The 13,340-nt window shown below is 41.1% G+C and overlaps 1 protein-coding gene across 3 annotated transcripts in view; it reads left to right on the top strand.

Moving 5' to 3' along the window:
* The first annotated feature begins 5,980 nt into the window (after positions 1–5,980).
* BMP2K (BMP2 inducible kinase) overlaps positions 5,981–13,340 on the top strand; it is a 38,480-nt gene continuing 31,120 nt past the window's right edge. For all 3 annotated transcript variants that reach the window (XM_035900281.1, XM_035900283.1, XM_009644724.2), the window contains exons 1-6: positions 5,981–6,095; positions 7,532–7,637; positions 9,262–9,404; positions 9,688–9,809; positions 10,819–10,900; positions 11,550–11,682. In XM_035900281.1, coding sequence (XP_035756174.1) covers positions 6,039–6,095; positions 7,532–7,637; positions 9,262–9,404; positions 9,688–9,809; positions 10,819–10,900; positions 11,550–11,682 — 643 coding nt within the window. In that variant the 5' untranslated portion in view covers positions 5,981–6,038. The remainder of the gene's footprint in view (positions 6,096–7,531; positions 7,638–9,261; positions 9,405–9,687; positions 9,810–10,818; positions 10,901–11,549; positions 11,683–13,340) is intronic.

Genomic DNA, 13,340 nt, shown 5'->3' with positions numbered 1-13,340 from the left:
TAAGGGATGCAGTTGTGAGTATTGTACTGCACTGTGGATGGGAAACTCAACAGCAATAGTTGGCAGAACTTGGTAGGCCTGTACAAAGGACACGAACTTGAGGAATGCTGACCTGCTGCATGAAGAGAAAGCATGCTTGTTTAACTACACTGGCATGTGCAGAAGTGCGTTTGTAAAGGAAGAATGAGTTTGAAGGAAATAAATGGATTGGTTGCATTACTGTACATCTCGGAAGTAAAAATCCCTTGAAGATCCTTCTGTTGCTGGGAGATAGCGGTGTTCCCAGGCTGGAACTGAACAGGAAGGTGTTTAACTGAAGGCTGTTTTGCTTGTGTTACCGACCTGCCTGTAAAAAAATTGTTGTGCTGTCTTTGTACAGTAAACTGCGTAAGATTGCTCTGACAGCTCTGCCTTGTGCTGAAGAGGTTCCTGGTCCCCAGCAATGCTGGGAGCAGACTGCAGTAGTCTCTTCAAACATAAATACTTGTACTGTTTCTGTGAGAAGAAAGCCGCTCTTCTTATTATTAGAAAAAACTGCAGTACCCTTCCCTCTGTGTTACAGTTAACTTTTGTTTTTAATAACTCAAGCAGCGAGTGTTTGCATGACAGGGAAGCCCTAGAACTTTAAGAGCTGACTTGGTAAATGAAGCCCGGTGGGTTGCGACTTGTTGCCAGATTTTACTGTAATTTCTTACTTTCAGTTTCTGTTAGTATAGATATTGGACTGTTTAATGCTTTCAAGTGATTTCTGTTAAGATGCGATGTCAGAATCTTTAGCTGGAGAGGTTAATATTTTGATCTTGATAATTAATTGAACTGTTGGTAACCTGCTAGTCATGGTCTGTGCTCTCTTCATTATTGAGAGAGATTTTTTCCTTGAGTGAGGGGGATGTTGCCTGCTGGAAGGGAGGACAGCAGATGCTTTACGGCGGATAGGATTTTCAAAATTTAGTGCAATTCACCCAAACAGCTGAAATGTCTGTCCATGGACTATTTGAGGCTTCCTTATGGGCCAGGAGGGAATGACAGCGTTGTCAGACGTGATGGCTAAGAATTCCTCTTAAGGCTTTTTGATGAGTAGTGACTTCACCACTGTGAGGAAGAATTGTCGAGGTCAATGCCATAGGAGTAGTTCTTGGTATTTCAAAGAATAAGATGCCATTTTGGGACTGATCTTCTTAATGTTCCTCTGTATTCCCCCCCCTTGTCTGTTTTACCCATTGCCTGTCCTGGTGTGAGGGGATTTCCTGGGGTTAGCGTGTTGTGTAGCACTTTGGTTTGCACGGAGTTAACTTTTGGCATCTTTGGTGTTCAGAGACAGTACAGCTGACATGTTTAAGTCTCTATGTGAACTTTGCTGGGGGTAAAGCTTTACTACTGCTTCAGGATGAAAACGCTAGTACCTGTTTGCATCACTGGGGTCTGTGGGTTTTGGTTATGACTATGCACTGTATCAAGTGATCTAATGATTTTTAAATGTCTAAAAAATGAAGTGATTTGTGGATTTGCATTTGCATGCTCTCCTTAACAACATAACTGCTTCTCTCTTTCCCAGTAAGAATGCTAGATTATTTTTTTCCCCCAGCTTGGCACCTGGGCATGTCTGGTGCATAGTTGTTACTGAATTAGAAAACTTTTCATAAAAACCTATAGCAGACCTTAACTCACCTCTTCTAGAGCACCTAAGTAACTTGAAGTGTCTTGGATGCCCCAAGTCGTCTCAGGTGCTTTTGTCACAGCTTTTTGCCAAGTTGGGCTGCAGTTGGTGCTAGGAGAAATCATGTTGTGAGCGTGCCTGCTCATGGGCAGGGCTAACAGCCCGGTTAGCAGGTAGCGGTATGCATAGCAGACCTGCTTTGTGGGGTGCACTCTTGGTGTGCGATTCCCAGAGGCTGTTTTCACAGCACGGCCTTAACAGCAGATGCTGGTTTGAAGAAAGCAGTGCTTCTTGTCTAAACTAGCCCCGATACTCAGATAGTTACACAGTGGGAATTTGTGTGGGCAGTGGGAAAAGGAACACTGGTATGTCCCTTGGAATGCATTGTCTGCACGCTTAAAATAAAGTGAAGAAGTATTGACCTCCAAAATGCATGTGTGTAGAGATGGATTGGTTTAAAAGCAGGGAAGTATTTCTGCTCTTAGTTTTGGGAATGCTGAGCTCTCGAGCTTGCAGGTAACATCTGCCTACTGGTCCTATGGATGGAGCTGTGTCTCAGAGCCTTGTGTTCATGACTGAGACTTGGAGGTGTGGAATATGCTTAACTAAAAGCATACACACGTGTACTCACACAAGAGCATATGTATAAAAAAGCAAATGCATATATATATATATATATATATGGTTACTGTTACTTATCACTGCCTTTATTCAACTGATTTTTATGGGTACTATCCATGGAAAGAAGTGGAGGCCGTTCCATTTGTCTCTAACTTTTTAATGAAGCTCCATGTATTCATATGAGCGCAGAGAGCCCTTTAATAATGCTTCTCATTTTTCATCTTCCAGCTCACATGCAGCATCCCGGAGCCGCGCTGCGATCCATGCAGGTAGGCAGCATTGCAGAGAACTGACACAGGAAAGCTTGGAGGCAGAGCCCTTGTTGGCTTGCCCTGTTGCCGCTTCGGGCTCCGGTTCCTTCCAGGGCTGTTAAACAGTGCCAGAATGTCGGAGCTGAATATTCATGTCTGCTCATACAGCAGCATCAAACAGCTGGAGGTCTATGCTGGGTAGCAACCTTCAACCCACCCTCCGGAAGCCGAGCACACAACATGAGGCATATTCCAGCTGTTGCAGGAATTCTTGTCGCATTGCTGGGAAACTGGTACTTTTATTAAAGGGATGTCCCATCGTCTTCTCATGCAGAGGTGCTTTGGGAAGGGAAAGGCAGAATCCTGGTCTGTGACATCCTTGCCCTGTGGAAGTTTGGACACAAACTGAGTGCTCGAGCAAAAATCCTCCATAAGGCTTAAAAATTGCATTATAAGTTTCTGTTAATATGTAGCTTCTCAACAATCATGTGGCATTTGGAGTCTAAGACGAAAAACTTTCAATGCTTGAATTTGCTGCATTTTTAAAGGTTTAGCTGTAACAAATAGTTATACATTTTGTTAGCGTGAAGTACTAACGAGTGTTGTCTACACAAAGCTAAAGTATTTCTCGTGTGTGCTTTTAGTGTATCGCTCCCATAAATGTGCCTGCAATACAACATCTGTACTTGTGAACGGCAGACAGGGTCTCTGCAGAGGAAGGACTTGCTTGGTTCTGGGAAGGTAGGCTTTTCTGAAGAAGTGCCCTGGAGTTATCCTAGCAGGATGGCAATGAGTGTACGGCGTTAGGGGTGATGTAGCAGTACGCCACGAGAAAAAATGGAGGAGCAGGATGGAAGAGGGGGCTCTGTGGCATGATAGCCGTGTATCAGGATCACAAAAGTACTCTGTGAGCTCCAAGAAGGTGCTGTGTGTATTACATGAAATGTGAAGGTGTGAGCAAAACTGAGCTGCAATAAATAGCTTTTGACATGGGCTTGTCTGGAATTGTGGCGGAAAGTTCACTCAAAACTCCTGGTGAAATAGCACTTTCAGCTTGTGAAAATGTTGGTGAAATGCCAGCCCCTCTGCTGAGGGACACTGGAACCGTGGTTCTGTTCCGTCTGCAATCGTGAGTCCAGGCGAAACAACTACGCCTGATTTCTGGTTGTGTTTCTGTGTAGGACAAGGCCATGTATGTCCTCACCTCCTTCCCCCCCAGGAGAGCAATGTTTAATAAAAGCTTCATGAATGTTTACAGCACTGATGAGTGCTTGCTTTGGTGCATTCAGTGATATGTTTAACATCAGAAATAACTTCAAAAGTTTAAAGTAGAACAGTTGAGGGTTTGGCTGGATTAAGATTCCCAGAACATTAGTGGCTATTCATTTTCCTGTAAATGTTAATAGACTTACTGGAGTTTTGTTGAGCGTTGTGCCACTTGGCTCTTTGCTGAAAGGACATTCATAGTGGTGATATTTGCTAATGGAAAACCATTCAAGGTCATGTATCTGCTCCTTGGCAAAGCGGGGAATAGGTCTGCGTTTGTGGCTCTTCCAGGGTTCAAGTGTTGGTCAATATTGCCACCTAATGGCAGGAAGAGCAGTTGTCTGAGTATTTAGAGATTTGTCACTACTTTATCCTGATTGTTGTTAGCCACGCGTGTCTGCTCTGGTTACATAAAAACAATTGTCAGGGAAACTTGAAATCTGGCATTTAGTTCGTGTCCTCCTACTAGTCATAGTGAATTTTACAGCTATAAAACTGGTTAAAAAGACAAGTGATTTTTGTCTTATAATCGTTAGACTTTTCTGCTTTACCTGAGTGTACTGCTTGATAGTTTTGGTCAAGTATTGGTGCTTAAAAGAGAATCCGCTTTTTATTGAGAGGATAGTACAAAAAAATCTTCCACTAACCAAGGTCTGCACATCTCTGTAATGTAATTCTCTGGGCTGGTATCAGGGGAGCCCTGCTGGATTGCTTCAGCCCCGGCTGGAGTCTGGCATTAGAACTTGAGTAACTTAAGAGCAGGTGTCCTCTTAACCTAGCTTACACGGGGCCTTCCCAAAGCATTAAGTATAATAACTTGGCAGAACTTAGGCCGTTGTATTAAAATTGGCAGTAATTCTGTTTTGACAGTGTAGCATCTCATTAGGCTAAATGAGCAATTACCTTAAAAAAATAATAGGTATTTCATCTTCAAAAAGATGTCCTAATGAGACTTAACTTTGTCAGCGGTACATGACGATGTGCACGTTTGCTCAAGCACATGACTAGTATTAAATGAGGTGCATTATACCTGATACAGGCTGCTTGCAGATTATATCGGGAAGCATTAAATGCGTGCACTTCAATTGGCTGCCTGATTATAGGAGTAGTTGATAGTTCTAATGTACGTATTTCTGTCCCGATCATATACCTGAGTTTTTGCACTAGTTGAAAGTTCCTGTGGTAATAGTTGGCTTACCATCAGACAGCAGTTAATTACGGAAAGCCTGGATTGACGTGAGCTCTTCCATGAGGCAGATAGCCTAAAATTGTGGGAAAGCTGTGCGTGTGAAACTTGAGGTGATGCTAATGTAGTCTGCTTGCGGCCTTGAGCAGTAGTTAAGACAAAGAGAAGACTGATAAAACAGGAGAGTGTTGTTTTTGCCTTTGGTTTGCCTGAGCCTTTGGAAGCGGCGTAGGCTATTTAGCTTTGCCTCTGTTTATAATTCCTGTCTGCATGATTCTTCTCCAGTGAAGAGAAAAAGGAAAGCCTCATACTGGGAAGCTGGGAGGCGGGTTGAGTATACGGCTCACAGTTCATGGCGCTGGTGGACTAAGAAAGCTCCCAAGTGGACTACTTGTGGGAAAATGTTTAATTCTTAACTGGGTATTTAGTGGGGGTTTAAATAAAAAAACCTACTTCAGAGCTGATTGCTTGCACCCTCTGTGATTGCTGTCTTTAGGCTATGCTGAAAACTTGCGTGACTTCTTTGGTGTCTCTCAAGACTTGCTCTTTCCTTAGTATGTTGATTTTAATGTTGTAAAATGTAGGCATAGGGGATTAATAATAACTTTTATCCAGTACTGGGGGATTTAGAAATTGTGAACATCTGGAGAACACCTTCACCTGGTTCAGGTTTTTGGATACCTCTGGAAGTACTTGAGGGTTGATACCTGAATACATAGAGTTCAGACTAGTCTTTATAAATACATTTGAAGGTGAAAATGCTTTTCAAATATTTTCATTTAATGTTGTAACGAAACAGTAAGACCCTGATGTTGTTGTCCAGAATACTTCACCTATGTGAAAAGGATTGAGGTAGCAAATCTTTATAACTTCAAGTGTTTGTTACTCCTCACTCGGTGACTGATACGGACTTTCTTATCCATTTCTTAGTGATGTTGGCTAGAGGAATAACAAAAACTCCAGTAGCTTCATTTGCTTGTAATAATTTTTTCCAGGTGGCTTTTCAACTGTGTTTCTGGTACGTACCCACGGAGGGGTACGTTGTGCACTGAAACGAATGTATGTTAATAACGTGCCGGATCTCAACATATGCAAGAGAGAAATTACGATTATGGTAAGAAGCATGTTCTTTGTCACTGGAGAGTGTGTTAATTTGTAATATGCTTACACCAAATGCCTTTGCAAAGGTAATCACTTCTAGACCACCTTTTCTTTTGACCTTGTGGTCCTGATTTTGCACCATTAGTTTCAGAAACTAATGCTGAGTTAAAGCTGGTGTGTGATGAACTTGGAAAGCAAGTACAAAAAATGTCTTGGATACCAGAGTCGCTATGGTCAGTACATCTGGTTCCAAATCAAAAGCAGTTTCTTCAGTTCTGCACTGGCACCTTAAATTCTCCAGGCTGCTGTGTGCCCCAGCTCTGTTAGCTGAGTGATGCCGCTGGTGGCTTCTGTGAGGATCGTCATCTTGAGTAGGCGTGAGCATGTTATTGAAGTTGCAGTCCAGTGCTGAGGTAACTGATATGAGTGTAGGTGAACTCCCCTACATCATCGGGGTTTTTATCATTTCTCAGCAGATGACAAGCAAATAAGAAGAAACTAAAAGGTTGAGTCAGGTGCACTTGGGTTTATGATTACTTAACAGGTAAAAAAAATAAGGGGGAAAAAAATAGTTGCTGACTGGACAAGAGAAAATCTGTTTTATTGCCTTCCAGCAGATACTATGAAAACTACTTATGTCCATGTCCATTCACTTCTAGCTTACACGTGTTGTAATCACAGCAGCACCTATCTAATTATCCAATAGAAGAGGTGCTTCTATGTTAACCTTAACTGATCTTGTAGGCAACAACTCTGTAGTACAGACGACAAGGCTTGTATGGTCAGATACAAAAGAAGCATTGCTTAACCACTAGTGGTCCCTTCCAACCCTAAACATTCTATGATTCTATGATTCTATTAAATCTGCATGTAAAATGGCTCTTAGAAGTTGTGTGGTTTTGGGGTTGGTGTTTTTTTTTGTTCTTGGGGACACTTTAATTTGTTTGTCTGTAGTAACTTTGTGAAACTTCGTGATAGTTAAGACAAGGGGGGACACTTTAATTTGTTTGTCTGTAGTAACTTCGTGATAGTTAAGACAAGACTTTAGGGCTTTCTTCCAGCTACCTTGTTTAATAGCTGAGAGAGACTGTTCAGTTTACCTTAGGATGAGCACGAGTGGCGTGATTCTTCCATGGCTCCTACATATCAAGGCACTAGCTATTACTACTTCACAGAGTGGTAGAACGCCACAGTTTGGCTGTGTTTGCACTGTCCTACACGTAGCAAATAAATGTTCTTTTCAGAGTAGTAATTGCATTGTGTTTGGTATGTAGCCGTTGCTCGGACGTTGCTGGCAGCAATGCGCTTATGTTACCGTATGTCTTCAGGAGGAGCAGGTGTGGGACAGAGGCTGACTTGAAACCATACATGGTCATCTGAAAAATTGTATTATCTCGTATTTGTTTAAATTCTTCTATGCTGAAGCGTAACGTGTATTTTCTTTTTCAGAAAGAGTTATCTGGGCACAAGAATATTGTCAGCTATTTGGATTGCGCTGTTAACCCTATAAGCGATAACGTTTGGGAGGTACTCATTCTCATGGAGTACTGCCGAGGTAAGAGATGGCTCCTAGGCTTTCAGAGTAAATGCGAGGAAAAGGTTTGTACTGATCACCTGGGATTTCTACTGAGAATTGTTCCCTCAGTATAAAAGGCTGACGTACGTATCCCTCACCTGGAATCCAGTTAGTTCTTTCTGCTTTCCTGTTTAACGCGACTTGGTAGTTAAATCTGATTAGAAACAGGGAAAATATTTGTATAAGTATGAAATGAAATAGTTCTGTCCTGCTGTTTGTGCTAATCAACATGTAGCTAGAACATAATTTCTTAGTAAAGATGGGCAAGCTGTTCACCACTGTGGTCCCTGTGCTATTTTTGGTTTAGATGACAGTATTAAAGATGCTTTACTCTTATCTGACACGTCACTTGTTATGAATGAGCATATCATAGTATTAATAGTGCTGGCCAAAGAAATGAAATCTTGTGGTCCGGCTTTATAATGTAACTTGGTTTCAATTTGTGAGAACAGGTAGTTTCTAGATTGGTCCCCCCACACCCCTCACATAACTGTGGGAATAAAGTTGCCATTGAGTTTAACTTGAGAAGTTGATCTGAAATTCAGGGTAGCTAGGCACTGACCTCATAGTATTGTGGTAGTGGCAAACCCGAATAGATAAAGATATTGGAAAAAGTGCTACAAGTACAAAGTAAATGTTTCTACATGACAGAAAACCCCCGCCCTATTTTCTGTAATGCTGGAGGAGTACTTTGAGCTGAGATATGCATCGGTTGTTTTGGCAGCAGAAGCAGCAAACATTACAGCTTGCGCAGTCTGTACCATAAGGAGCCAAAGGCAGTCTTGATACATGTTCTGGGGAAGGGAATGAGGATATTAACTGAGAACTAATGGCCCTCTACCCTGTTTGTATGGGTGAATTTCTGAACCTGTGTGGGAGCTCACTTCTGACTCCCTATCAGTAGCACTCTTTGATTATAATGGTAAATAGCCATGTGGATGTCAGCTGTTGGCTGACTTGGCAGCGTTTGGCTTTTCTTGTTCAAAGCATCCTTGTTGGGATGGAATGCTCACCAAGGCCCTACAGATACTGAGCCTTGCTTCATCTGTTAGTGTTAAGTGAGCATTGTGGTAGGAAGAGCCTAGCATTATTAGGTAAAATGAATTTAAGAAGCAGGGAAATAAGGATTCCCAATCTCAGAAAGAAACCTATAAAGAGGTTAAGCGGGGTCTTTCTCAAAGGGTGGATTCAGGACTATATTTATTTTCTCCCTTGTTTTTTTTATTTGTCTCCCAGAAAGACAAAGAGAGAGGGTGTCTAGAATATGAATTAAATTGAACTCTGGCTGACAGGGTTTGGGCTATGGATCTAAATGCAAGAGACACTTTTGAGGTAACATCTTTGCATGACGGATGCTTTTTTGTTTGCCACAGTTTGTTGCACATGGGTTTTAGTCGTAGGGACTTTCTTTTTCCATTTGAGACAGTAATTTTTCTGTCTAGGACAATAAAAGAGTGTGCATTTGGAAAACCAGGTTTATTTTATTTAAATAGAGTGTCTGTGGAAATCTTGCATCTTTTGCAGACTTTCTGCATAGAAGTAAGTCTTTACTTCTGTACGTGGTAGTGATTCCTAAAAAAACCCCACCTTGTTGTTTCTTTAGCTGGGCAGGTGGTGAATCAGATGAATCGGCGCCTGCAGACAGGCTTCACTGAGTCAGAAGTAATGAGAATATTTTGTGATACCTGTGAGGCTGTTGCCCGATTGCATCAGTGCAAAACACCTATAGTTCACCGGGATCTAAAGGTATGAACTTAATAAAAAGGAACATCTAGGTTAAAATCAATGACCTACTTAAAAAAGATCGAGAATATCGGAGCAATTTCACTGACTTCTAGCGAGGGAAGCACTTGCGGTTGGTGGAGCTGTGAACAGAGAGACTAAACCCTAAGACATTGCTTATTGCCAAGTCTGTCAATTGATTTTGTTGAAAACTTTTCCTGTGTGTGAGAAAGCATTGTAGCACTTAACTGGGAAATGAATGCCATTATTTTCATTTAATGTTGCTGTGTGTTGCTTTCCTTTCAAGGTGGAGAATATATTGTTAAACGACAGTGGGAACTACGTTCTCTGTGATTTTGGCAGTGCTACTAACAAATACCTTAATCCTCAAAAAGATGGCGTTAATGTGGTTGAAGAAGAAATCAAAAAGTAAGTTCACTCTAAGTGGCCTATCACAAGTAATGATGGTGCTGCTGGGAACCTCCATGTGTTACTGGGCATTGTGCGTGTATCTTACTGACACGAATTGAACATAATTTGTTGGATTTGCACTAATGTTAAGTTAAATAGAGTAGAACGGGACTATTTGGTACCATAGATCTCGTCCATTTATTCACAGATTGGTTTTGCAGAACTGAAACTTAAGAAAAAAACTGCTGGAAAAAAGCATGCTGTTTTGAAGTCTAAGTGTTGAAAAACGTGTCTGGCTGCTGGACATTTTAGGAGTTTAGTATTTGAAATTTGTGCTATTTTAATACAGCTAATAGTATGAGAGAAGAAGAACTGATGTAAATAAGCATTGGAATGGATTTAGAGTCCTATTTATCAAGTCCCTGTTCATTCTCCTAAAACTGATCAGAAAAATATTTTAACTTGAATTACAGCTTGCGCTCTTTAAAAAATTAGTTTGATTTTGCCCTGTCAGGCTAACTACTGCAGAGGAATAAATACAGGCTACTTGTTCTCAAGTTATAAAGCGGTAGAGTTTTGTGGTTGGTTCTTTTTTTCTTTCCTCCCAAGCTCTGAAAAACACATGGTCTACCAGTTCAATAATGATTTTGAGATAGTTTTTTGAAGTTCCCATTCTGTATGTTTCAATATGTGATAGGGAATTGTACATCCTGCCTTTCAAATGACTGGTTATTGCAGTATTTAAGCAAAGTGACTCCTGCAAAAGTACGTGTGCTGGGGAAATAAGACTAAAAGCAAATTTTAGGTGACATAATATTTGCCCTTGTGTATGATGATTTTACATTGCTACTCCAAATATTATGTGATGCTGCAAATGCAATAAATGACTTGCATTGCGTAAGGCAATTCCAGGCGTGTATCTGAAACTGGGGTGTGAATGGTGTGTGCGTAGCAGATGCAGGAAAGCTTGCTTTCAGTTCTGAGGCATGCTTTTCATCTGCCTCCTCTTTCTATTATATAATGCTAGGTATACAACACTGTCATACAGAGCTCCCGAAATGATCAATCTTTATGGAGGAAAACCAATTACTACCAAGGCAGATATCTGGGTAAGCAAAAAATCGGGTATTATGAAATACGGCACTAATTAAGAGGTGGTGGCGAGTTAAAAGCAGCATTGACTAACTGAAAAAATTGTAAGTGAAATTTATCATGCAGCTATAGAATACAGCATGTTATAGTAGAGGTATCTCTGGTAGTTATGTCTTCTGTAAGTAAAATAAATGCCATGTGTGATGCTCACTGTGAGTTACGGGGGACATGATTTAGCAATTTCTTTCCTTATCAGCTCAGGTTGCTGCTTGATAGTCACCAATGATTGTTTGTGGGAACCTGTTGGCAGCATGGTAAGGAAAGGTGTTTTTATTAGATGATGAGCAGTGAAGACAAGACAGACAAAATCCAGTGGAATCTCTAGTGGTATCTCTGGGTGATACGACAATGTGAATGCAGCTCTTGGGTATGCTGTGATTTCGGTAGTTCGTTGTCTAATATGGGATTCAGTGGGAAAGAAAGCCTTTTTAGAGCTGCTTTATATATTGGCTTGTCAAATCAACAGAGTCTTTGATAATACGGCCTCTACATAACAGTGTAAGCATCAGCTGTAGCTAGGATGCAGTTTGTTTCTTGTTGGTGCTGCTTTATTGTGTAAAAGGCTTACTCTCATCCCTTTACAGTGCCTGTATTTGTTTTTTACAGGCACTTGGCTGCTTGCTGTATAAACTTTGTTTCTTTTCACTTCCTTTCGGAGAAAGTCAAGTTGCTATTTGTGATGGAAGCTTTACCATTCCGGACAATTCCCGATACTCTCATAGTATACACTGTTTGATAAGTAAGTATCTGGGCAGTGCAGCAATTCTTTTGCCTTGTAAATAAAATAAAACGCAGAAGATCCCGGTAATGTAGGCGAGTGACTGGGATGGGTGGTGCGGGCTGGCTGGGTTTTCGAGTGAACAGGGGGAGTTGCCCCTGGCTACTGTCTGCCTTGCACCTCCTGCGCTTGCCCGTGAGGGGAGGCTTGCTTATCCCTTCGCTCAACGGAGGGCTGTGCCACAGGGTACAGAACTGAGGTGCTGGCCAAGAGAGGAGTTGCAGAAACCTAGAGGAATCCTCTTTCCAGTGGCGCTCAAAGTGAGTCAGGTGAATGATGTGCAAACCAGTCTCTGTCTTGGACAGTTGACATCTTAAAATCAGCTACTGTATTGTGGGCATTGAACGGATGAGTTGATGATGACTTCAGGTTTGAAACAGAGTAAAACAGTGCAAAGGCCTGCCAGATGAAATTGGCATGATGAAGCCGGAAGAGCTTTGTTGGAGTTCCAAGAACTTGCTGATTTCTTTGGGAGGCATGGATGATTTTTTTTTTTTCTTAGGTGGCCATAAACCAGAAAGGGATAGGGGCAATGAAGAGAGTAGTTGTTAATTTAATCATAGTTCCTTTTTGCTCTTAAGCGTGTGTTTTCCATGGGCTGTCAGATAATTAATAGCGTTTTCTATCCATGTTGGGCAGTTGTGTTTAGATGACTTTGAAGTGCAAGTTTCGTTTAGAAACATAAATGTACTGGGATGCACTGCACTGGGGGCAATTTTATAGAAGTTCCATGGTTTATAATGGAACAAAAATCTGGTTAAGTTTGCGCAGTCCGAAGTTTCAACTTTGAGCAGGTTAACTTGTTTTTAGTGTGACTGACAGAATATGAAATATTCAGGAAGTTTTGTAGGCTCTTACAATTTAATTCTAAGTTATGAATGTGTTGACCACATAGTTAATTACTTAAAATATAATAGGAAATACCAAATCCAAAACGCTTCCTTGAGCACACATTCATAACTGAGAAATAGCGGTTACCACGGTAAGCATTTACCTTCTGCAAATGTTTCATAACTGACCAAATGAGTTAAATTTTTAAGTGATTAAATACTTGTTTCTGTCACAGTGCTACTTTGAGAGGAGTGCGGTTTTGAATCCTGTCTCCTCCTAAGTATGAAAGCTGATTTATTAAGAGTCAATGAACTGCTGTGCCAAGATGAGCATTGCTGGCATGGAATATATGTGGGTGGGGAAGATTCTCATAATGTAAACTTCCCTTCTTTCTATTTGGAATGGAAGCCAAAAAAAGCTACAGTTGGTCATAGAAGGTATTTCGGGGACTTGTGGCTTCATCGCAGCTCTTGTTAGAGGGTGGGGTGGAAGGGGGAATGACAAGCTGAACTTCCACCACCTCATAAATCTACTATTTCAGAATCAAGTGGCAGGAGTCGCTTCATAAGTGCTCTGTTTCCACTTAATGGTGCTGTCACTGTTAGTTGAAATCTGCTTTATTTTGTAAAACCCGTTAGAAATAAAACTTGCAGTGAACTGTATCAGCCATGAAATAGTGGCTTTGAGTAAAACAGTAAGATCTGTCTAAAATTGTATTAAGTTTAAAAAACAAAAAAAAATTACTTCAATATTTTTTACAAAATCTTGTTTAAGGTTGGCTGTCCTGC

The sequence above is a fragment of the Egretta garzetta genome, unplaced genomic scaffold, assembly GCF_000687185.1.
Source record: "Egretta garzetta isolate BGI_Z169 unplaced genomic scaffold, ASM68718v1 scaffold378, whole genome shotgun sequence".
Classification (NCBI taxonomy): Eukaryota; Metazoa; Chordata; class Aves; order Pelecaniformes; family Ardeidae; genus Egretta; species Egretta garzetta.
The sequence above is the reverse complement of the archived record's forward strand: the minus strand, read 5'-3'. Positions and strand labels throughout refer to the sequence as shown.